The sequence below is a fragment of the Diadema setosum genome, chromosome 11 (assembly GCF_964275005.1).
Source record: "Diadema setosum chromosome 11, eeDiaSeto1, whole genome shotgun sequence".
Lineage (NCBI taxonomy): Eukaryota > Metazoa > Echinodermata > Echinoidea > Diadematoida > Diadematidae > Diadema > Diadema setosum.
The window spans coordinates 26,557,027-26,583,260 of record NC_092695.1 but is presented as its reverse complement, the minus strand read 5'-3'; the positions used below and the strand labels follow the sequence as shown (position 1 = coordinate 26,583,260).

Genomic DNA, 26,234 nt, shown 5'->3' with positions numbered 1-26,234 from the left:
AAGAAAGGGAGTTGTCCCGAGACTTCGCGAGAAGAAAAATGAAAACACCGGCAAAAGGAACTGAAAGTAGGGCCGACTGTATGGTTTTACAAAAAAAAAAAAAAAAAAAATAGAAAAAAAAATGTTCCGACATAAAGCGGCAATGCAAAATCACCGAACGAATTGATAGTTGTGTGACATAAATACTGTACAACCAGAGAAGCAAACAACAAAGTGCACGATACCATCATCACTTTATTGAAATCAATTGATTCTTTGATTGAAGTATACATTTCAAACAAAGAAAAATACTGAAAGACGAACAACACAATAGAAATAAAATCATTACAGCATTATTACTTTGCCCAGGACAAGACGTATGCTATAAAATGAACATGACCGTAGGGCGAATGAGAATTAGACACAGAAAAGACAAAGTAAGAGCATTATATTGCCATTATGATAGAACATGTATAAACTTTGTATAACTGATGTCTTGGCAGTGTACTTCGGGTATGACATTGTTTGAACTTATACGATGAAAAAAAAAAAAAATACAGTACATGTAATGAAACTCCTATATACGCGCCTGGTCATAATAAATCAGAGCCTTCTTGTCAGAGCGGGTTTTATGGATAGCGCCATCTAGAGGTACAAACTGGCTAGTATCTTCCTTTTCAACGCAAGCCACCAAAATGGCCGCACAAATCTCAAAGAAGAGGAAGGTATAAAACCTCATATCAGACACAGTAAAAGTGTTATCAGCAAAGTTTTGCCCTCAAAACAAAGTCATGACATAGAATTTGAAAATCAGTCGTAGTGATCATTTGGATCATACTTCCAGTGTTTGATATTCGTCGATTTATTTGGGTCATCTCGTGACGAGAATATGTAGGTGCCTGCTGCCCAATGGTGGGTGCAGTGCGAGCGAGCAGAGACCGTAGAACTGCCGGTATAATGCACCATACGACTAAATTCACTCCCTTAGCAATAGCGAAAGCCTCGACAGGTTCAACTTTTCCAGATTACCATGTGATAACTACAGCAGTAGAACTAATTATTAGAGTGAGATCCTAGGTAGTCTAGTGTCGAAACACTTGTAGGGAGTGAGGTTTGATAAGTCCATAGACAGATCTGATAGACTTTTTTTGTATTGTCGCTGATTGCAGGGGCGGATCCAGGAATTTCGTAAAGAGGGGGCGTGTTTACAAAAATAAAGGGGGGGCGCACGCACCCCTCCCCCCATTTTTTTCTTTTTATTTCTTTTGTTTCAACAAAAAATAAAGGGGGGGCGTGCGCCGGTTGTGGTCCTCCCTGGATCCGCCCCTGGATTGTAGACTAACGAGTTACACATGTAACAACACCTTAACGTTAACAGTTAGACGTTTCTGAACAGCTTGTCGATGACATTTCTATGCTGCAGTTATACATAATGTTCCTGGCAGCCACGGCCGGCAGTCACGTTTCATGCCACCGTAGTCAAAACGGGATGGACGTGTACGTGAGATGACGCTGTGAGGCGGGATAGGCGAAGGTGACAAGCCGCGATTGCCATGAATGCTGTGTCAGATTTTAAAACTGTTGGTGTCAAAACATTTGCCATGGCAGTCCTGGTACGAAGGAGAAACCTTACCCTGGATAACACAGTAAATGGCATGAAAAATGCAACTTGTCAACAAAACACAACAGCACGCAACAGGCCTTAGAATCTGATAATGTTAGGTGTAGGGCCTAACAAATCTTGGAGTTGGTCTGTAGTCATGGTAGTGGGAGGCGATGGAAAATATTGATATAAAACACTAGAGTCTCTAGAGTCTATGCTAAATGATAGTCTAGCCTGGCCAGATGCTGTGAGAACACAGTCAAATGGAGGCTGCTGAAAAATGCACCACGTTTTACCTTGTTGGCACAACAGGAGAAACCTTACCCTGGATAACACAGTAAATGGCATGAAAAATGCAACTTGTCAACAAAACACAACAGCACGCAACAGGCCTTAGAATCTGATAATGTTAGGTGTAACAAATCTTGGAGTTGGTCTGTAGTCATGGTAGTGGGAGGCGATGGAAAATATTGATATAAAACACTAGAGTCTCTAGAGTCTATGCTAAATGATAGTCTAGCCTGGCCAGATGCTGTGAGAACACAGTCAAATGGAGGCTGCTGAAAAATGCACCACGTTTTACCTTGTTGGCACAAGGTTGTATCGGGGATGTTGCGGCGCCCAGGCATTGGTGTCCGAATTCTGGCGAGTTGGCACTTCAACCCCTGTACATTTCATCATTGCATCTGTACAGAGATTTTGCTTTTCTTTTGTTTCTTTATGGATACCATCACACTGAGCTTGCGATAAGCAAAATATCTGGCAACAGAATGGTATATTTCTAGATTTTTAGCGCTGTTTTGGCAATGCCGATTCTTAACACAGGACTTAATTTGGGCGCTTCAGAAAAGTTGCGCTGATTCTGTGTTTTTGAAATTCAGGATTTTTGAAATTTTGGATTTTGGATAAATTTTTGGAGGTGACTAAGGGAATTCCCTGTTGTGAACGACGGTGCCAATAATGTGAAATGATGTGAAATGCGTGTGTTGTGACAACAGAATTTGCGGGCTTAAAGTGATAAGTGTCTGGATTCTGGGGGCCAGCCAAAAACAGGGGTTTCACTCTATTGATATAAGTCTGACCTCTCCTGTCTGGCCTCCCTTTATTCGGATCTCTCTATTCTCTGGATGCGATCTTGGCATGATTTTTTTTTTCAAATTTTGATAATTACCTGGAAAAGGGGATTTCAAACTCAAAAGTCCTACACAAACTCACATGAATTACATATTATTCCCAACACAATTAACACATATTCATATCAAATTTTCATTTACATGTAAAGTAACATGCATTCAGATATTCCACTACCCCTCCCCCCAAGTTTGTAGTCTTTTGCGAAGGTAATTCCCTATAAGGCCAAAAAAAAAAAAATTGTATTGGCGTAACCCGCCCGACCCTAAAAACTCCGCCGACCCTATGTTTTTTTATTATTTTTTTTTTTTGCTATCGATATCAAGTATCTTGTTGACTGCGATCGTGATCGCAAAAAACCCGAAAGTGGAAACGGCTCTGGGGATATCGGATGTAGGAAGGAGAGATCTCGCTAGCGCCTCGCATAGCCTCGCTTGATCAGTACGTCATCTGTTTCCAACACGGACGCGTACTCTATCAAGATTTATACAGTGTATACTTAGCGTTCAGACTGCAATGTATTGTGTACAGTTTTGCCATAGGTTTCTTGTGTGGAGAACTTACACGAATCTGTATATGTGGGACTGTAATAGAGATCGCCGTGTGCGATGAAAAGATCGTACATATGGGTCAATTTGCATCTATCTTATCTAAGTCAAAATAGTAAAATATGAAGTGAAAACATTCAGGATAGGGATTTCAACATCTTTAAATTCTGTGAAGGGGTATAATTTGAGTAATATCGGCCTCATAAATGATTTGTAGAATAGATGAACACAGCATATACGGTGCAGCAGTTGTAACTGTTTACTGAGCACGAGTTTTACACGTAAAATGCAGGTAGCAAAATTTGAAAATTTGAAAATTTGAAAATCTCATGTTACGCCAATACAACCTTTTTTTTTTTTTGGCCTAATTTGAGGACACATGTACAGAGAGCAGTGGACTCGCACACACAGCGCTCGAGCAGCAAGCTGCGAGCGTCGATCTGATTGCTGTGTGTGTGCCAGCCCACTGCTTGCTGTGTGTTAGTCCATTGGGAGCTGCCTTTGCAAAAGGCTACCAAATTTGGGGCTGATAGCAAAAAAAAAAAAAGAAAAAAAAAAGAGTTTCAGTGTATGCTACCTGCAATACCAGCAGGTTACATGTAAATGTACAGTGTACATTATGTACACTAAGGTTTGCCATTATCTTAGCCGAACAACCTCAATACTTATGTACTACAAAATCACAGGAAATATTTTACCCGTTGAGGACGAGTCCCGAGTATGTACTTGGGCAGGAGTCTGTGGGAAATGCGTGTTGAAGCAAAATCAGTCTGTCCTCAACTGGTTAAATAGCTTATAAATTTCCAATCACTCTCATTTCAGATTGTGCAGTCAACGTTTATCGTGATCACTCATGAAGAGTGAGTTGTTTTGAGCGATGAAATAAAAGTTGACATCGATATTGATGCTTCCTGGTTAAAGTAATTTGAGTGATTGGAAATCAGCTATTGAGGTATTTCCTGTGATTTTGGTGCAATTTGGGCATGCAGAATTTGAGATATCGACATGGATACGAAAGTTCTACAGTAGCACCACTTATACTTGGTAAAGTTAGTGTAACATAGTGAATTAATTCATGAACCAATGGACATCTTCAAATTAGAACAAACAGTGTAAAATCAAAGATGAAGATGTAGGTTCTAGTAGTTTTGTAGTCAAGTTAGTTGAAATACTGGTATTTCTCTACTATCACAATACATGCACTGTATTTTCTGCTTGATACATAACAAGAACTGTGTACAAAAGTGGGTGAGCATTTTTAGTTTTTTAACAAAACCTCACTAAATCAAAGGTACAGATGGAATTGAAGCGGAGGAAATGAGACTTCTGTGTGTGTACATGGTTCTTTTTAAGTGTTGTAATGGTCTGGGTAGGAACATGACTTAGTGGGCTTCAATATGGTTCCAAAATGATGTTTTTATTATCATATTCTTTTTTCCAGTGGATGGTAAATGGTCAAGAGTTGTCATTTTTTTGTTATTGTTTACTCCATTACCTGAGTTTTACTGATCCTACTTTGTCCCAATCTATTGCAGTTCGTCGCAGATGGAGTCTTCCGTGCTGAATTGAACGAGTTCTTGACACGGGAGTTGGCTGAGGATGGCTACAGCGGTGTGGAGGTCCGTGTGACACCAACCAGGACTGAGATCATCATCCTGGCCACGCGCACCCAGAGTGTGCTCGGAGAGAAGGGCAGGCGCATCCGCGAACTCACTGCTGTGGTGCAGAAGAGGTTCAACTTTGCTGAGAGCACTGTCGAGGTATCGTGGAATTAGACCCATGATCTATGCGTTGTTGTATGGATATTTGTAACTTTGAATAAAGAGGAGTTTATAGTGATAGTCTTACTTGGTATCTCAAAAAGGCTTATTAGGCATAGCTCTCCTCCATCAGAGTGCAATACATGCATTTTGTGATGCCACATCATTGATTCCATAATGAAGATCTCTATCTCATTGCAGTTTCATACCTGTTTGGGTTACTGCCTGCCAATTCATGTCTTAATAGATGGGAAGAATGTGAAATATATATTGTTCTCAGAGATCTTAAATGCGACCAGTAGAAATCCTGACCTTTTTCTTATTAGAAATTGTTAAAAGTGAAGTTAGTCAAGAGGATGAAGGGACACTTTGCATGAATTTATTAAAAACTGGCTTGAAAGACCGAGAAAAGTTACGTGTAGATGTTTTAACAGATCTCTCTTAGCAGTGTCATGACAGACTGACATCCAGAAATGTGGAGGTCTTTTCAACTTACTTATCTTTGGGTTCTATGTCCGCAGCTCTACGCTGAGAAGGTCGCCACCCGTGGTCTGTGTGCCATTGCCCAGTGCGAGTCCCTGCGCTACAAGCTCATCGGTGGTCTGGCTGTCAGGAGGGCATGCTATGGCGTCCTGCGTTTCATCATGGAGAGCGGAGCCAAGGGCTGTGAGGTGGTCGTCTCTGGCAAGCTGCGAGGTCAGAGGGCCAAGTCGATGAAGTTTGTCGACGGCCTCATGATCCACAGCGGAAACCCTGTCAAGGACTACGTCGATGTCGCCATCAGGCACGTCATGTTGAGGCAGGGTGAGTTTTCTTTACCACAGTAGATATGCAGTCACGTACTGTATGTGCCATATAGTTTGTGAGTATGATATTTTTGGAATTGGGACTTGTTAGACAATCTTGCAGGTGGTTGAATTTGTGATCAGAAAGCACTGTGATGGAAGGAGAAATAGCTATTATTTCTTTTTAGGAGAATATTTAGTGATTTCCCACCTTGATGATACACTAATGAGGCATTTGTCCTATGGGTGGCAATATTTTCTCAAGATGTTGATTTAGTGAATATGAGATGAGTCGACTTGTGAAATTCACAAAATTAAGAATGATGTGAAATATGCCTTGTATACAGTACATCTTATTTTTGCTCATTGAAATTGGCAAAAAAAAAAAGCAAAGAAAGGAATACAATTATTTTTGCCGCCTTTTCAGTTCTCATGGGACTGAACAAACGTGAAGTTAGTCTATTAGGTGAGGCATTGAGGCAACCATTTAGATTGCCATGAGTTTCCAGCCTACACCTAGCTGTATGCTCTGTTCCTATTTAACAAACATTTAATACTCCTCCAATTCACCACACTGCAAACGACCACTAGTAATTGCTTGGAATTATGTATTTTTATACATGTTGTTTGCTCTCAAGTCATTTCATGCTGCATATGTTAAAAAAGCTCTTTTGTGCTTATCATGATAGTACTTGGAAATCTGTAATATCTTTTTTTTTTTTTTTTTTTTTAATAGAAGCAGACTATCTGGGCATAGTTGCCATGTTGTGATCATGTCACATCAGTCTCTTTATGCATGGATGTTGCTTTCACATAATTACCGTGTGGCCAACTATATTTCAATACTTTTTTTTTTTTTTTTTTAATGATTAGCATAGTAAAAGAACATAGAGAGAACTCTCTCATTTCTCCCTGCTCTGTATATAGGTAGAATTAAACTTGGAAATGTAGACTACTGATATTACGTGGCAACTTCAGGATGTGGTTACTTGACTTGTCTCATGCTTCGGTTTTGTTTTGAGTTGTTTACACTTCCTTCTCTTGAGTTTTGAGTATGCATATGAATTTTGATGCTGGGATTGTAATGCTAAGTTTCCTATCAGCTTTGGTGATACTGAAGCACATCTTTTAAGAGAGATTACAATTTTGCTTGTTGTTTATTTGTTTTAGGGCAAATTTGAAGAGATGATTTGAAATTATGGGCTATTTATTTCTATACATTTGTTTTTCTTTTCTAGGGGTGCTTGGCATCAAGGTCAAGATCATGAGACCATTTGACCAGACGGGAAAGATGGGACCCAAGAAGCCTCTCCCAGATGTCATCAGCATCTCAGAGCCCAAGGATGAGGAGCCACCTGCACAGCCATGGTCTGAGCAGAAGGTTAGTACTCTATCTCTCAAACACGCACAAACATAACACACACACACACACAGACACATGTTACACAGCCCGTTCTCTCACTTCGTAATAAAAGAAAAAAAAAAAAAGATTTCAGTTTAACTTTGATTGAGGCATTACTATAGTGCACTCCTGTTATAATCAACACAGTTCAACCAAAACTCTTACAAAGTAAAAATTAAGATCCCAAAATTATCAGCTGTATATCTTTATGTACTTTACTGCTGGGCTATAACAAAATTTCGATATAATGAAAGAAAATTGCTGGTCCTGAGGACTTCGTTATAACAGGAGTCACCTACACAAGTGGTGCCAGTGGCATAGCTTCTATGGCCTGGCCATCATCTATTTGCTTGTCCTTGCATTTTAATTTCTCATAGCAGGGCAAATTTGCAACACGACTGATTTAGATAGCCTCATGAATCTTTTGATTTGTGGATATGTGAACATTCATGATGAACTGGTTTTAGGACTTGTGAAATTATGAAATTTGCAGTCATCAGTGCAATCCTAAACATCACAGTGTTCAATGACCTGTCTTATTAGTACGCAAACACAGAGAACTTTCCAGTTCAGAACTCGCCAGCTGCAGTGGAAACTCGATATAAAGAGGTCTGATATTTATAACAAAATACCTGATATAATGAACTAATTTCTCCGGTCCCAATGAATTTATTTCCTTTGTTTTGTATTGTTTATTGACTACTGATATAACAAAATATCTGATATAAAGAATAAAGTGTCTTGGTCCCAAGGATCTCGTTATACTTAGTTTCCACTGTATCAGGCTAAACAGTGACAGAATAAACTTTTCTCAATTATTAGATGCACCTACAGTTAAACTCGCATAAGTCGATCTTCTCGGGACTGAGCAAAACACATCGACTTAGGCGAGTTTCGACTTGTACGTAAGTCGAAAAAAAATCGACTTAAAGTTACACCACACGTACATATATACATGTATGTTGTCTACTCTGGAGCCGAGAGCTGGAGCGGTGTGCCCGATATTTGCCCTTCAGCAAGACACTTTATCCACATTGATGCAGGCCAGGGCTCCACACTAACTTTTATTTTGGTGGCCCCAAAATGATTGATTTTTATTTTTTGGTGGCCCGAACAAAAAACAAAAAACAAAAACAAAAAACAAAAACAAAAAAACAAAAACAAAAACAAGCAAAACTAAATCGGTCCTACGTTCGGTCCGAAAGTTACCGTTATTTCTGATTGTAAAAGCAATCATCCACCATTTACAAGTATTTTAACACCTTCCGGAGCCGAATGTTGCCGTTAATCATTTTCAAATGTAAAAACAAGCAACCGAAATTCATTCTAGGATCTTACGAAGCTGAATATCATCCTTATTCATTTCCGAACGTGAAAGCAAACATCCGCTTTTTATTTCATCATCTAAATGAGCCGATTGATACCGTTAATCATTTCCAAATGTAAAAGAAACAATCTGTTACTTATTTAGCATCGTACGGAGCAGAATATTACCGTTATTCGATCTCCAAATTGAAAAGCAAACACCCGACATTTATTTTATGATCGTAAGGAGCCAAATGTTACTGCTGTTCACTTCCGAAAGTGTAATGAATCATCTGACATTTATTTTGGCATCTTCAGGAGTCGAATGTTACATGCTATTTACTTTCGAACGTAAAAGCGAACTTTCGGCAATTATTTCATCATCGTACTGAGTTGAATACCATAGTTATTCATTTCCGAACGCCAAAGCAAACATTCAACATTTATTTTAGCATCTTCCGGAGCTGAATGTTATTGCTATTTACTTTCGAAAGTAAAAGCAAACACCCGACATTTATCTCATCGTCGTACGAAGTTGATTATTATTGTCATTCATTTCCGAACGTCAAAGGGATAATTCGACATTTACTTTAGCATCTTCCGGAGCTGAATGTTAATGTTATTTACTTTCGAACGTCAAAGTAAACAGCCGACATTTATTTCATCATCGTACGAAGTTGATTATTATTGTTATTCATTTCCGAACGTCAAAGGGATAATTCGACATTTACTTTAGCATCTTCCGGAGCTGAATGTAATTGTTATTTACTTTCGAACGTAAAAGTAAACATCCGGCATTTATTTTATCATCGTATGGAGTTGAATATCATTATTTTTCATATCCGAACGTCAAAGCAAACATTCGACATTTATTTCAGCATCTTCCGGATACTTTTTTTGTTCTTATTCATTTCCGAACGCAAAATCAAATCTCTGACATTCCAAAAGTATAAGCAAACATCCGACATTTATTTTAGTATTATACGGAATCGAATATTACCGTTATTCATTTCCAAAATTAAAAGAGCAAACATCTGACATTTATTCAGCATCTTATGGAACCGATTGTTACCGCTTCATTTCCAAAACTGAAGGCAAACATTCGGCTTTTTTGGTGGCCTGGCGTGCGTTTTTGGTGACCCCGGTCGCAAATTAACCATTCGCGAAATCGTGATTCGATTCGCGAAAAGACTCCGCTAAATATAAGGCATAGATCGCTACACTCGGCAGGGGCTACGTCGTCCTTTCACCAGGTCTCGTTACAAAACCAAAATCTCGCGTGAGTTCTTGCGTTACCTATCGTTAATGTTAACGAAACATCGTTAATTTGCGCTAGGGATCGTTGCTACAAACGTTAATTTTCCCGATCGATAGTTTGCGTTACTAACGATTCAGGTGAAACCGCTTGCGTTAATGAAACGTTAATGTTTATTTACGCAGTTTCTTTTGGTATATACTGTATGTAAACAAAAACTGGCGTCTCGCGATTTTGACAGTGATTTATTACACAATAAAATCTTATTCGACTTAGGCACAGTGAATTCAATGGTTTTTCCGTGAAAGTGTTCTTGGAATTTCATCGACTTAAGCGAGTATTCGACTTAAAAAATTCGACTTATGAGTGAATTAATACACGTAAGTCAATGGGGAAAAATCGGGACTTTTTAAAATTATCGACTTGCGCGATTATTCGACATATGCGATGTCGACTTAGGCGAGTTTAACTGTATTAAGTTCAAAGGATATGTTAAAAGTTGATTTTTATTTTTTTATTTTTTGCCTCTTGCAATGCCTCAGCATTGTTTCGTTCAACTCATTGTTATGTGATAATAGTATTTGGGCATAGTTAGATTTTGTGCCAACCCATGGGTCACTGTAAAGTAAATCACAGAAAATGGCAGCTAACATGCAGGGAAAGATAAAGCAGAAGTGCTTAGACCTGTCCACTTTATTTTTAGCATAGGATAAAGTCAGGTGAGACTTCCACCCCAATGTGTTGTCACAAGAGTTTCGCCTGTGAATCTTCTGTGTTCCAAATCAAATCTACTGTGTCATGATCTGTATTCATGTACACACACTGCTTCGTCCATAAATGCCTTTAGTGTATGTCATACTCACTTTCACACAGTATGGTTTATTAATTATGTGTCTTTACCCCCCCCCCCCCCCCCCCCCCCCGTTCTTCCATTCAATTGTGAATGCTTAGGGAGCCAAGCCCATAGACCAGCAGCAGCCAGCACCCCAGCAACCTCAACAGCCACAGCAAGCACCCCCAACCCAGCAGCCCATGGCTGCTGCCCCTGTGGCACAGCCCCCACCCCAACAGCCAATGATGTGAAGGGCTTCTCTCTTCAACGTGAAGTGAGTAGCCTTTTTTTTTTTTTTTTCTAGTCAGCTCAAGATATGGCTTTCATATGTAAGTAGGAAGAAACCCTCATGTAGGGAATACCAGAATGTGTAGACCAGAACTGGGACCACAGTACTGGAGTTGGGAGTGAGACATGGTCCTTCCAAGACTTTGATCCAATTGCTAACAGTGAATACTATCTGTAATAAATGTAAGTGTAACTGAACGTACTGTGGCAATGAGTCTTCAGCTGTCTGGACTTGGGGTTCTACCATAGAACTTCTTTTTCTAGACAAGGCTTCGGTTATTAATCAGATTTGCTGTTATAAGAGCTAATTGAGACTGTTCAATAGGTGGAAACAAAGCTTAACTGTTCACTATGGTTTAGTGAAAACCTTGAATTTTGCATATAGTTCAAGTAGTTTTGTCAAATTCAATATTTCCTCAGATCAGAGCTCCACAAATGTTGGTGTGAAACCACAAGCAGGATTTTGAGAATATCATTTTTATTTTAGCTGCTTGAAATGGTTCACACCCTCTGTCGTGAAAAGACCAATGTAATGTCTGTGTCAGTTCAGAAAGGGATTTATAAAGAAAATGTAAGATCAGTGACATTTTATTAACAAAACAATATATAATTGAGTACTCCATGTAAGACCACATTGACCAAAAAAAAAAAAAAAAAGTTACCTAAGAATATATTTTGTAAAAGTAGATAACTAGTAGGTTACACAGACTTGCCATATCCTGTTTTCAAATTATTTGTTGTATGCTCTGTTCCAGCTTTCATTTCATTGAAGTGCTTGGGTCAAATCATTTTAATTTGTCACAATTTGCCAAAGGATTCAATACACCTCTCCTATTTTATCTCTACAATTATTATGATCGCTTCAAACAGTCTTTGGGATAATATATCTGTGTGAAATAGGGCCTACACGAGTTCTTTGTGTACCATTATTTTGTTTACTGAAATTACAGTGACATGGTAAATACTTCTATAGTACCAATCAGACACTTGCAAGCCAAGTGCAAAACAGTTCTTGCCCTTTAAATCTGAAATAGCTCTCTCGTGCAAATTGTGAGTTTTATGCTGCTGTACATGTGTGCTATGTTACTGAGGATAAGAGATGCGATTTTATAGCATTCCAAAGCAGTGAGTGTGTATGTGTGGAAGGCACTAGTCAGAAACAAAAGATATGGGTGGTATTCCATGTCAGTGACATTTTGATGTGCAAACAAATACAAGATGCGCTCAAAGATCTTGTGACAAATATGCATGTTCATCAATGGCAACTGCAAATTATGACTTATAACAAATAATGACGCTCTTTCTTGTTTTCTTTCTTTTGCATTTCTCTGCAGATTTCCGGAGATGGGGAAATCATCCCACAAGGCATTGTAATGTAAATAAAGAACAAAAGGTCAAAGTTACATGCCAACAAAATTACGGTGTCTTATGTGCTTACATCTATTGTCAGTTTGATTCACATTTGAATGATTGAATTGGGTTCTAGTTTGTAATGCATTGTGCTAGTATGTGTACCAGATGGACTTCCACCTCACCACCATGTACCAGAAAACAAAAATAGACATTAGATCCAGAGAGGGAATTATTTGGGTATACTTGTCATTCATTATCAAAAAAGAAGATGATAATAACAATTAAAAAAAAAGTAATTATTTCAGGGGAGCTGACAATGTGTTGTCAGTGGCGCATCCTTCCTTCCTCACTTCATAAAGTTGCACATTCCATAAGGTATTACAGAGCTCTAAACAAAAGCCAAGCAACATTTAATCGTGTAAACCTTTGCCAATCAGCAGACATTCATTCAAAAACATTGATGGACTTGCCATTTCAGTCATCATCCTGGAATCTTAATAGCACCAGACATTGTTAATAAAATATATCTTCTAATGTCTTTTCATACAGCTGTACAGAGTGTGATCGTAAATGCTGTGGTGATGTTGACCATGATCAGCTGCAGGGAAACCACCTGATAACAAGGTCACCAGGACCACTGAATTTATGTCGTTATAGCCATACCTCCTAAACGTGCCAATAATGAAACCAGCTATGAAATACAATAATTGAAAATTAGGACTGCCAAACTCACCTCATAAGAGGCAATACCTCATTTATGTTATTTCTCATTTTGTTATAATGTGGTTTCCCTGGCAATGGGTGAGAGAATTTTGTGTTTTCTTGGCCAGTGATGTTCATTTCGCACTTGTAGAGAGATGCTCTGCATGGCAAGTTGGCATGTGGTGGTTGAGAAGTTAGTTTGGATGTAGGAAAAAAGTTAACAAGTCAGAAGATGTGTGGTGCTTTCGAATTTTCCGTCTCGCATAGAGGAGTCATTTTTTGTGAGATGAAGGGAAATAAGTGGAAATGCATTCACAGCTCTGTGTGTGTGTGTGTGTGTGTGCGTGTGTGTGTGTGTGACTAGTTGAGATAAAAGTAAGTACATGTAGCATAATCTCGGATTCATAAACTACATGTAGGGAGTGAAGAATGACTGCTAAACAGACACAGATTCAAGAGCTGCCAAAATGAACAAGAATGTTTCTGGAAAACATAGTGCAGGTTACAATTGAGAATAATCCATGGCACTTGTAAAAGCTGCTACTTTCGCTCACATATTTATGCAAAAGAGGAGGTCACAGACATTTTTGCGAGATGTTTTCATGATTTTGACGTGGAGGCTATTTTAAGTGCACGAATGCCTGTCTGTCAAGTGCACAAGGTCGCTCTTCTCTCCCGACCCCATACTTGATGACGAAGATAATTTCCCTGAAATAGCTCTTGTACATGTAGTTGGTGAAATGACCATACCTCAAATCTTCCACACTCAGTTTTGCTATTGCACACCAATAAATAAGATGAACACTTGTCCATGCTTTGTCAACATTGCATAATCATTTATATTCAATATACTCCAATATATTATGAAAATTTTACTTCACATCAATAATATACATGCACTTGTATGTGTATGAAGTACTGTATTGACACTAGCCATGATGGCATACAAGGAGAGATTCACACTCTCACAAAATATATGCAAATAAAAAAAAAAGCAACACAACAATGCTAATACATGTATGATCACAGTTGTCCAATGCCCAATAAAATATTGAAGAGTATCTGTGCACTTACAGGCCAAGTTCCTGAACATGGCACACAATGCTACAATCAACCTCTTGCATGTTGGCTTAACTGGGACAAAGTACCCAAATGTGAGCTTATCTTTGTGATGATTGCTTGGATTAAAGAAAAGGCTATGCTCTTCATGTAACTCGGTTTAAAGGAGAATTTACTCCAAATATACATGTGGATGGAGTGAGTGCAGCAATATTAGTAGAACACATCAGTGAGAGTTGGAAGAAAATCAGACAATCCATTCAAAAGTTATGAATTTTCTAAGTTTTGGTGATGAGACTGCTGGATCAGAAGACTACTACAGTGAACAATATAGGAAAATATAAAAATTCGACATATTTCCACTTTTCTAGCATAATGAAAAGGTACAAGGCTTACCTCTTTCAGAAAACACAGGGAATAGCATTACACTTGACAGTAACAAGGCCAGGGAATGTGTACTTTTCATGTGAAGTATTATGTGGAATTTCCTTTATATTTTCTTTATACATGTATCGTAGTTCATGTGATGTTTTGGTCTTTAACAATAGTGGTGTGTATTTGTGCCCAAATGATGTCATTATCTGTAGTATTCTTTTCATCCAGCAGTCTCATCACCAAAATTTCAAAAATTCATAACTTTTGAATGGATTGTCCGATTCTCCTCAAACTTTCACTGATGTGTTCTACTAATATTGCTGCATTCACTCATCCACATGTATATTTGGGGTAAGTTCCCCTTTAACTTTTGAATGAAATAATTATATTTTGTACATGAATAACAGTGAAAAACCGGGCTATAATTTTCTTGACTCGTCAGTTTTTCTTACACTTGGTACGTTATACAAGGTATAATTTTAAGCGACTCTAAGGGAAATTTTGCATCATACTTGGCGAATAAAGATGTACATGTACACAAAGTTGGCCTTCACACACTGAATCATTACAGAACAGATACAGTGGACTCTTACAACTATACTCCCTAGACAAAGATACACTTCAATATCCTATGGAAATTCTGTCCTGTCACTCTGCAAAACAACAAATAAAAAGAGACTAGGAATTATCACACTGAAAAAGAAACAACTGTGTTGTAGCTAAGATTTTGACATCAGTCTTAAAAATATGAGCACCACTATCCAAAAACTAGAAAGTCACCCACACAGTGCACTATCCAACATTTAAGTACTAATAGGTCTCAATCTACATCTGCCTTTCACATACTTGACAGGCCTATATGCACACTGCATGTAATAGTCCAACATTGTGGAAGTCCTTTGTAAAGTCCTTTTTGATGTTTACTATCTTTTTAACACGTTGAAGACCATTCCCTAGAATACTCTGGCAGATGTCTATGGGTTAACAATTCTCTTCTGTCACACACCTGACCAATGACAACGTAAAACTGTATAAATACAATCGTAATTGCAGAATACCAAAAAGGATGACCCGTCCAATGTACAGGACATGTTAGGGAGGCACAAGATTCGGGTAAAAATAAACATTTCTACATACAAGTTACATGTACAGTGTACAATCTTGTAAATGAATAAATGCCACACTATGTACACCTGGTAAAACATCTGCCCTCAATCATACACACAAAGCAATTGTCACATCACTTTTACACTTACAGCTGCTACTGATTGTTCCATAAGTATTTATACATTATACAACTGTGCTATAGTTTACCTTAAAAATATTATACCCACGATACCACGCAAATCACATCACTACACTTTCTCATATTTCTGCAATTCCCCCACACTTTGTACTAAAAAGCATTAATACTGCATTTCTACATCATAAAAATATCTATATCTGTATATAATAAAACATTTTCAAATGTTTATGCTCACTTCCCATGCTCCCACTGATGGTCAAACATTTGACATTAATTGCACTTCATGCATATTTTGTATACTTGCAGTCAACAAGCAGGCTTGTCCAAGACCAGTAGGGACCTTTCCAACACATCTGCATGACCTCATTTTTAGGAGTGAAATAGCAACATGTGCTGTCATGGTAAAAAACAAACACAAAATCCAAAACAAAACTAGATATGTCGCTAAGGCGACTGGTATGCCTCCGCCATAATGCATGATTCTCCTAATAGGTCTATAGTACATGTGGACAATGTGTATCTTACATTTTCACAAAATTGGCAAAATATCAAAATGACAAGTTTGTAACAAATGTGTTGAATGTTCACCTTCCTTGACCTAGGTTTAATTGGATGAATAGGAGAGCATGTATTTGGGGATTTAAGGACTTTAACATGACTTTGACCCATTTATTAGGTTATGCATTGAGTAATTTTCAAGGTATGGAGAAAAAGTGCAATTTCTGTATTGAAAAGTACATTGTTACCATTTTCATCTGGCCTTTGACCCTAAAATTCATAGGATAATCACTGCCAGGCAGAACATGCATAAATATGTAGTAAGTTTCAAGATAACTTGAGCCACTTCAGAGATATGGAGGAAAAAGTTAGTTCAGCACTTTCCCTTGATCTTTGACCTTTCGACCTTTGAGGCAAACAAAAAAAGAAGAAAAAGAAAAAGAAAGTTTCCAGAGAATCTCTATTAGGTTATACATGCATACACCAAGTGAAAAAAAAAAATCCTGCTGGCACTGCATAAATATGAGGGAAAAAGTAAAATTTTGAAGTGTTTCCCTTGACCTTTGTTCCCTAACCTTTGACCCCATGAACCCTAAATTCTCTAGATAATCACTGCCAGTCAGTACATGTATACACATGTATATGCTGTATGTTCCATGAAGATACCTTGAACAATTTCCAAGGTACGGAGAAAAAAGTGAAGTTTTAATATTTTCACTCGACCTTTTGAACTTTGACCTCATGACCCCAAACATTCACCAGAGAATCTTAATTGGGTAATACATGTATACACTAAGTTTCAAGAAAATATCTTCAGGCATTGCATAGATATGGTGGAAATAGTGAAATTTTACATATTTGACCTTGACCTTTCACCTTGAGCATGTGCACCCAAAAGTTGATAGGCACAACTTCACCCCCTAATACACATACATGCCAAGTTTCATTAGGATACCTCAAAAGGTTTTTTAGTTACGCTGTCCACAAAATTCATTACGTACGGACGGAAGGACGGACGGACAACCCGAAAACATAATGCCTCCAGCACCACTTCGTGGCGGAGGCATAAAAACCCCAAAAATTGTAAAGTGTCATTGCTTGACTGACCTTGAACAAAATATTTTTCACTTGCCAACCAGCTCTTTTGCCAAGGATATGGCAAGATGTTTGAAAACTAAGAGAACAGTCCATCTTAAATACAAGGCAAGAGGTATCTCCAATTACTTATTACAACTGTATCTTTAAAATTTACTTGAAAATACACTACCCGTGGGTAGTTATTTTCATGAGTTATCAGGCAATATTATCAGAATGTAACATCTCAAAAACCACACCTGGAGACGTCAGTATTCCACTCTTGAAGAATACTGCCACAATCGGATTAAAACCTCTGAATATCTACACTGTATTCACTCCTGATGGCAGTGGTCAACAATGTGAATATGATTTATTAGCATACATGTACAATGTATTACTATTTCACGAATGGCTGCCAACATCCAAATGGCTACCAACATCCAAATGGCTACCAACATCCAAATGGCTGTCCCAACTGATTGAGTACAACCATCAAAAGTGATGTTTCCAAATTTGTATTTATCATACTTGTGTATTATGTAGTGGACTGGTACAAAGTACAGTCACCTTGAACAATGCAAGGGCAAGTAACTTACATTTGGCTTGAGCGTATGTTCGTAATATTGTTGTGGCAGTATTTTGAGATCGTGGAAGTGACATCCTGGTGGGAAGAAATTATGAGATGAATATGAAACATTTTAATGGAGAGAGATGAGAGATGTCATAAATAAGTGGTCTTACACCGTGTATATTAAATTTACAGACAACTTCATATGATATTGTCTTCTTAGTCTGAGATACATCAGAAATGAATAAAACGAGTACCGCCACTAAAAGCGTAGAGGTAATTCAAAATTACCTGACCCCAAGGACACCCTGATTGACTACCACTGACTTTATGAGGTAATCATAGACCATCAAAAATGGCATTATGCACATTTTACTGCATGCAAACTATCATTCACTAAACCAGTAGGGCCTACTTTACAACTGTCATATCAAAACTAAATAACATGGATGATTGTCCAGGCATGTACAATGCACATATGGATATTCGTCATTTAGGAATGAAATGAACTGGTCTTGTTGACACATGCCACACACACTAAACGGTGTGCGGTGTTGCATCCAAAAAATTAGAAGTGACCAAATGGTGATAAAATCTGAAACGGATGACCAGTACTCAGGATGATGAATACACACTCCATCTATGTACCAGGAATTCTAACTTCTACAAATTTATGACAGGCCTTCTCTTTTATGATACCAGCATTTTGAAGAACAAACATTTCCCAAAGGTCAGACTGATGCGGTACATTCGACCCTTGACCACCATATCAACACACCATCTGGTAATTTTGCATCATTTAACAACTCTGAGAGAGTGTGTGTGTATACATGTACAGTGTGACAGACACTGAGACAAGATAGCAGTAGCAGCAGTAGTAGCAGTAGTATTAGGAATATAAATAGACAGACTGTGAGCAGTCCCAGAGAGCGTAGTAAAGATTGGTTTGACACATTTACACTATATGTGCTTCACAGTTGTGACGCCTGTTACACACTGTAATGCATGGAAGACTATCATGATTACTACCTTTATCGGAATCTTACGTACCCATGGTATGTTTGCTGGCAACAAAATATTTGTTATTCTATGCGTATATAATCAAGTATGTCATACTCATAACATTTCAATGTGTCTGTAATAGACACATATAAAATATCTTTTCCATTTCAGTATCATAATTGCTCAAAATATGTCAGTACATCACATCAACTTTAGTAACTCTATGATCTTAACTTCACATCAACAATACAAGGATCTACAAGTACATACCTAGTACACAGTATTATGTATTGTGCTCCTGTCACACACAAGCATCTTACTAATCTACACAGTTGGGGTGGTGAAGGATTGAAGGTATAGTAAAATGTATGATTAAACATCTGACACTCCATTCAAAGTGGATGGCACATCAGTACACAGTAGTCTGAGTAGACAACATGTAAGCCATGGCACGCACAGTACTCTTACGAAAGCTGAAGGAATATGAATCTGAAGGAATACATGAACACTAAATGATGAGTAAGCAATAGAACTTTTCATTGTATTTGATGACCATGAATCAGGAGAACTTGGCAATCAACCATGGCCATCAATGAGAAATGAGCATTCACCAAGTCACTAGAGTACTTCTTTGGTAGTCACTTAGAAATCACTGGGCATCATATACTACACCTTGGGATATTATGACATTCACCAACTTGATAGTTTTGGAAAAACATTTGTAATGTTCAGTCAAGCAGATTTATCACTACCTCACAGCGCTACATAAATTAATGGCTTTATAGGTATTAACATCATTCACATCATTCTCGTTTGTCAAATAAATCCAATACCATTAAGAGATGATGGAAAAAATTAAGAGTAAGCTCTGAGCTTTAACTTCAGTTTCTCTGGAAAATACTGCTAAATACTATTGATTTTTACTATTTTCTACAATTGAAATATACTAGTGCTCATGTCTGTGTCAGCCCACTTCATCCATGTCTATCTAACAATGAAAGAAGCAAAGAATGCTACAGCTCAAGACTGACATCAAATGTAGCATCTTGTAAACATCAATATTTGCATCACTATAAATCAGCATTTTGTTCCATTGCTAATATGACTGTAAAATCACTTTCCAAGCATCTATCATGAGTTGTTACAAAATACCACAAACACAGTTTTTACCTTTAGTCCCCACTGAACAGGCATTGAATGTCTCATTTTAAATTCAGTCTACACTATCCTACACTTTTGGATACCTAGAAAAACTCAGGCTGGTAAAGCGTTGAGATGTCACCATCCAGATAGGAGGTGACAACAGTCTGTAGACTTGGTAATCTGTCACGGAGTTTGTCTACAGCTGCCATGGGGACGCTACACTGAGACAGGTCAAGGAACTTGAGGTGCCGGCAGTGCTCTCCCATGATCTCCAGGCTCTTCACCGTGATTGGACACTGAGGAATGGAGAGAGATGACAGTCGTGACGATCCGCATGCCACTGTACACACCCCAACATCGGTGACCTGATGACACTTGCTGACATTGAGAGTCCGGAGGTAGGGGTTCTTATTTGCAATGCTGACAAGGCTCCTGTCAGTGATATTGCTACACATGCTCAGATTCAGCACCTGGAGACGCGGGAACGATATGCTCTCTTGGATGCAACAATCTGTGAGATGGTCACAGGCACTGAGATTAAGTTCCTCCAGCGTCTTGATAGCATCGATGCCAACTCTTGTGGTGGATCTGAGAAACTCCTGCATATCCTCTTCAGAGATGGTCAAGATGACCTCCTCAAACTTGGGAGGCCTGAAGAAACCCATGTTGCTATGGGTGCGTGTGTAGCGGTCACTGCTGTGCTTTGAAGCTTCATCAGGTGCGCTGATGGCTGGGCAATCTTTCTCCAGTCCCAGGATGCCAAAGTCAGAGATACGCTTGCACCAGCTGAGATTGAGGCGTCTGAGGTGGTGGAGCTGAGCAGAGATGCGCTGGATGCTCAGATCAGTAATGGCAAGTGATGAGCTCAGGTTGAGCACCTCAAGATCAGGCGCAGCGTCACAGATGCACGTAATGACATCATCATCCACTTGGGGGCAGCCTTGGAGGTTGAGGGATCTTAGGTGAGAGAAGGTTGCCCCTTGTAGACCCTTAAGCATCTGTGAACCCTTCAAATTGAGATTGTTGGCCAGACTTAGATGCTTCAGTTTGCTGAGGTTTGTTGTCATTAGCTCAAAGGTGTCCTGGGGTATTGACTCCAGCTTGTTGAGGACAAGTTTTTCCAAGGATACCAGTTTACTTGTGACTGCCTTGATTGCTGGAATTCCTACTGAGCGACAAGATACCACTGTGAGCTCCTTCATGGTGGGTTGCATTCTAGTTATACTAATTATACCCTCATCTGTCAAGTTAGTACAACGTAGTAAGACTAGCTGCTCCAGGCACAGGTTTTTAACATTTGCAAGTGAGGTCAGAGCTTCACTTGTTATAGAAGTGAGACTGAAGTCCAAGACTCTGAGGTTTGCAGCCTGCCTTGAAATAAATGCAAGCACATTGGAGAAAGTAAGGACTGTAACAGAGTCCTCGCCCCTTCCCCCCTTCCGAAATGGATCCGTTTCAAATGCAATATTGCAGCCAGCAAGAGACAAATCTTGCAGATGTGGCGTTGTTGCCACAAATTTGTTGAACAGTGCATCAGAGAGGAACCTGATGGATCCTAACTTCAGCTTTTTCAACTTCTGGAATGCTGACCTGGCTACCTCTTGATCCGACTCCTTTTGCAGCAACGTCCCTGACATGAAGAGACTGTTGCAGCAACTGATGTCCAGCGATGAGAGATTGCGGCAGTGGGTGATCATACCCAGGAACATTTTCGGTGTGATGTCGCATCCTTTTAGGCAGAGAGATCGAAGGTGAGGACCGAGATGTCTGCCAACTTCCTTCAGCAGGAAGTCTGCATTGCTGCCCTCCACGTATGTGATGACAAGATTTGGACTCTTCCGCTGACCCAGGTCTGGGAGATGCTTCCCTGCAGAGGCCGATGCCCGTAGCGTGATCACAGTGTGTTTGTGCAGCGCTGGGTCAAGGGATGCACGGAACCAGTCCTTGCAGACCACAGCTGCTTCCTCCCGGTCCTCATGGCACAAAAATTGGAAGATGTGGGCGATCAACTAAACAAATATGAAAAGAAAAGAAGAGATAAAAACCAAGATCAGCAAAAAACAAAACACACCAACAACAACAACAACCAGAAATCAATGAACAGAGAATACATAATTTGCCCAATTCTTATTGCGTCACTATGGCCATTGGGTTGGACTGTATTGCTGCACCTGAGTGGGCTTTCTAACTTTACCACAAGGTCAAGCTGGTATAGATGACTGAATGCTGATAACAAAGTTTGGCAAACTAACTATAGGTCTGAGCACATGAAGGATTAAATGATGAAGAATTTCAGTACTACATTACAAATAATGCTGTAATACCTCGTACCTGTGTTTTCTCCCCCCCCCCCCCAAAGAAAGAAAGAAAAAATAAATAAATAAAAAATAAAAAGTAACAAATAATAAATTAATAAATAAATAAATAAATAGATAAATGAATATGTAAATAACCCTGTACAAAAATCACTGGATATAATAAAATAATCATAAAATCCTATGAACATTATAATTTCTCAGTGACATATTGTTTGCTCATTCTTAGAATGTCCTCAACATCCTGGCATGACATTCTATTCTGTAAAAAAATTTTAAGGGGAAAAAGGTGCACAAATCCATTCGGCAACTGGATGACCAACTGTGACTAAAATGCCAAGACAGCTTCCTCTAAACAAAAAAGGCATTTGTTTTGGTTTCTATCATCAGGGCCCTGTTGCTAGAAACTTTGCGTTTAAACGCAACTTGCAACTGATTGTCACTGGCCAATCAAAATCATTGTTGCATGCATGTCTTCTTAATAGGGCAGACCCTGAGCCAATCAGAATGGTCAGTGACAATCAGTTGCAAGTTGCGTTTAAACGCAAAGTTTCTAGCAACGGGGCCCAGACCAGACAGTGGTTAAGCTGTAAAGCAGAAGCACTACTATGATCCAGAGTTGAGACTGAATGGTGTTACTGGTAGTAGGTAGGTTAGTTTCAGCCTCAGACCTTTGTTCTCTTACAAAATACCTCTACCTTAGTTGATACATCATACAATATTGACAATTTTATCCCATCCCTCCCCCCCCCCCCCCCCATACATGTGTATAAGGAAAGATGAAGGTTTACTTCTTGCCCTTTCCCTTCAGAAAGACAAGGGTGAAAGATTCAATTGCACTTGCATAGAGCATGCATGTTTGATGTAAATATGCCTGCCATACCACTTTGCATAATGGTATAATGACCAGCACAATTTGTATCCTCACTGCCTGACTAATATCACAACTTTATCAGACGGTAGTGGTTTACAGTTTACTGGAATGACTCCTGACTAAAATTAGAAACCACTTTGACACAGTTGGGGAAGTAAGAAACGATAGAAAGTTAAGTACTGGTAACTGATGCATACCATCATAATCTGAATGACACACAGACAGACTGTGGAAGTGTCAAGTATCAAGAGAAGGCAGCTGCTGTTTAATAATTCTCATCAAGAGAGCTACTTGTGCAAAACTTCTGTCATTAGAATGAAACAAACATTCTTGATGCATTGTCAAAATATCAAGTACAATTATCAAATGAAATACACAAACTGATTTTGCTACAGGACAATTCGCCTCATTTATAGAAGTGAGCTTTGATTACTTAACATACATCAAATAACAAGGTTTTTATTTTCGTGAATTTTGCAAGTCAGGTGCTTTTCGCGAAATTTAAGACACGCGAAAATATTGACTCTCATCCCGATGTGAATGTGACGTATGTGTGTACTCTTCTCTGTTCAGTACATGACTCAATGATCACGAATTCAACCACTCACGAAATCGTCAGGAATTCCCGATTCATGAAAATTTAGACTCACGAAATATATGGCGTATACAGTACTACACCAAATGAATTTTTCTATAATGATGCATATCAAAGAAGTTGGTCCGATTACAGCATGTGCCAGTAATTAAAGATATGAATGATAATGAGAACTGATTTTTATATGATATCATTGATCTTTGTTTCCATTTTGTTAATACCAAATTACACAAATTTGAGATTTCTATACATGTTACATTAAGGTCATGTGTCCAAGACAAAATTGAGGATGCTACATCTATACCGGTACATGTATATTTTGTGATCCACTAACCCCAGCGCGGATCGCTGTACACAGTAACAGCATACGTATTGGGGTCACTGCTGCGGTTAGTGATCCACATGACTTACTAGTATTTACACTCTATCTGTTAGTAGAGTGTTACCGAGTTCCTACAGGACAGCTTTTAATTTCATGTGTCAGCTTCATGATTTTTTTTTTTCTCCATTTGCTTCCAGTTTCAATTCAGAACACCCAGTTCTGGCATACTCGTGAAATAAGCCCCACCACTGCGTGTCCGTACTAATACTACGGCGGCTCGCCTATTTATACTCGTGAATTCAGCCCCACCGTGTGGCGTTCATCGGTAGGTATTAAGCACGGCGGTGGGGCTTCCTTCCACAGTATAATACTCGTGAATGCGGCCCCACCAAACGGCGTTTACGCGAAATTGATACAGCGGTGGGGCCGATTTCCACAGCATAGCATCTTTCGTCCTCCCTTTCTTCTCGGAAGGACTCCCTAATGTCCCTCGACTAATTTAACGGCCAATCTAACCATATACAACCCTACCTAACCCTAAACCCTAACCCTAACCCTAGGACCTACCCTTGCTTGCTAATGCACGGGTGCACGCGCACTGCGGTGGGGCCTATTTCACGATTTTGCCAAAGTTCTTACTGCTGAAGTGCGTAAAGTTCGTGCTCTAGACTCTACACAGTTTTTGCATCATTGCCTATCCGGCTATATTAAAATTAAGGTTATCTTTCTTTGATCATAAAGGCAGAGGGCCGCACTGTGTTGTGCATGCGTTGGGACAGATGGTAGAAGGGGAAGAAAGCAAGAACAGAAACATCAAATTCAGAGTTTTCACAATGACCAGTCAGTGATCACTCTGATCATCGCCTAGTCTAGGACCTATACTTGTAATACTACTAGTATGGTAGCCCTACTACATATCGACCACCCTTATTGAAACCGACCGCGTATAATTCGCGCACTGAACACTTAATACGCACTTCTCTGCGCGCAAAGCACATAAAAATGGATTGGCTTTGAATGTAGATTAGGATGGTGTGGGAAAACGCGATAATTCACTCTTCATTAATGGTTTTAATCAAGGAAAAAATTTCGAATGAATATTTTCACCGAATCGTAATGACAGCACAATGTAATGTCTATGGAAGTTTCTAAAAGGCTTCTAAAAAGCTTCGTACAACACGGTGTTCAATACAACTCGGTTTACGTGCATTGTCAATGCAAAATCAGCGGTCGATCCTAAAAACGCGATTTACCGCGGGGAGCTGAAACGAGGCCACGCAAGTTCGTCGGCGATATTTTTGCACTGAAACTTCGAATCGAAAAGGGAACAACGGCATTTGATAGAGCTGGATTTTCTCAATCACGTAGGTCAAGTTTTTTACGTGAATTTCAGTGTTAAATATTCTTATCAAGCAAATAAACATTAGGCGGTCGATTAGTAGTAGGTCCAACCCTACATTTTATTCATTGCTAGTCTCGAACGTTGAACGTTCCGTGCGGTGCATGCGGGTATAGCCTATAGGCCCTACTGATTCTAGCAACATGAGACACTAAACGTACATTACTACGGACGCGACGCCGGTACGCCGCCGGAGTTCCTGGCCAACTGACACCTATGCATTCGACTGGCAGAGCAAAGGCTCCTTTATTTACCCGCAGAAATGATGCAATTATTTCCTCAATCGCACGCCATGCGAGTAGAATTTTCTTACAACATACTTACCTCGTCAGGTAAATGGTGGGCCATACTAGACGTCTATCAAGTATGAAATCACTGTCACCTCATTCTGAAATAAAACGAGAAGGCGGACAGTATGACGTTTATCGGATATGATTGATGCCAAATTCCCCAAACATTGAACTGCTACGTGTATGGGTCCGATACCACAACCAACGCAACTGAATGAGGTCAGCGTACCGCCGAACGTTGAGTAAACATTGCATAAATTTTGTCACGCGCACGACTGCTCGATCAGCGCATGCCTGAGGATTACACAAAGAGGTTCTATAGAACCTCTTTGGGATTACACAACTACTGAACTCAAAAAACTTCTTGGGCGAAATAAGAACTCTATTTCCGTGGCAAGTTTACAAGGGAGATACTACTTCCCTGACCAGTAAGCGCCTACAATGTTTCAATGACAATATGTGATAGAGATGCACATATCGTGGCATGTCACTATAATAATTTTACTTATTGCATAAAGAAAAGTTGTC

At 39.2% G+C, this 26,234-nt stretch overlaps 2 protein-coding genes across 2 annotated transcripts; one reads left to right on the top strand and one right to left on the bottom strand.

The window, feature by feature from the left end:
- Positions 1-650: 650 nt before the first annotated feature.
- Positions 651-12,304, top strand: LOC140234663 (small ribosomal subunit protein uS3-like). Its single transcript, XM_072314694.1, has 6 exons — positions 651-704; positions 4,797-5,021; positions 5,543-5,825; positions 7,045-7,187; positions 10,720-10,874; positions 12,223-12,304. Exons 1-5 carry the CDS (start codon positions 675-677, stop codon positions 10,849-10,851), a joined length of 813 nt encoding a protein of 270 aa, XP_072170795.1. The 5' UTR covers positions 651-674; the 3' UTR covers positions 10,852-10,874; positions 12,223-12,304.
- A 7,708-nt stretch (positions 12,305-20,012) lies between these two features.
- On the bottom strand, positions 20,013-25,764 carry LOC140235185 (uncharacterized). The gene is made up of 2 exons (XM_072315221.1): positions 25,741-25,764; positions 20,013-21,920 (listed from the first exon to the last, which is right to left on the bottom strand). The coding sequence occupies exons 1-2, from the start codon at positions 25,762-25,764 to the stop codon at positions 20,013-20,015; spliced, it is 1,932 nt and encodes a 643-aa protein (XP_072171322.1).
- Between the last annotated feature and the right edge of the window lie 470 nt (positions 25,765-26,234).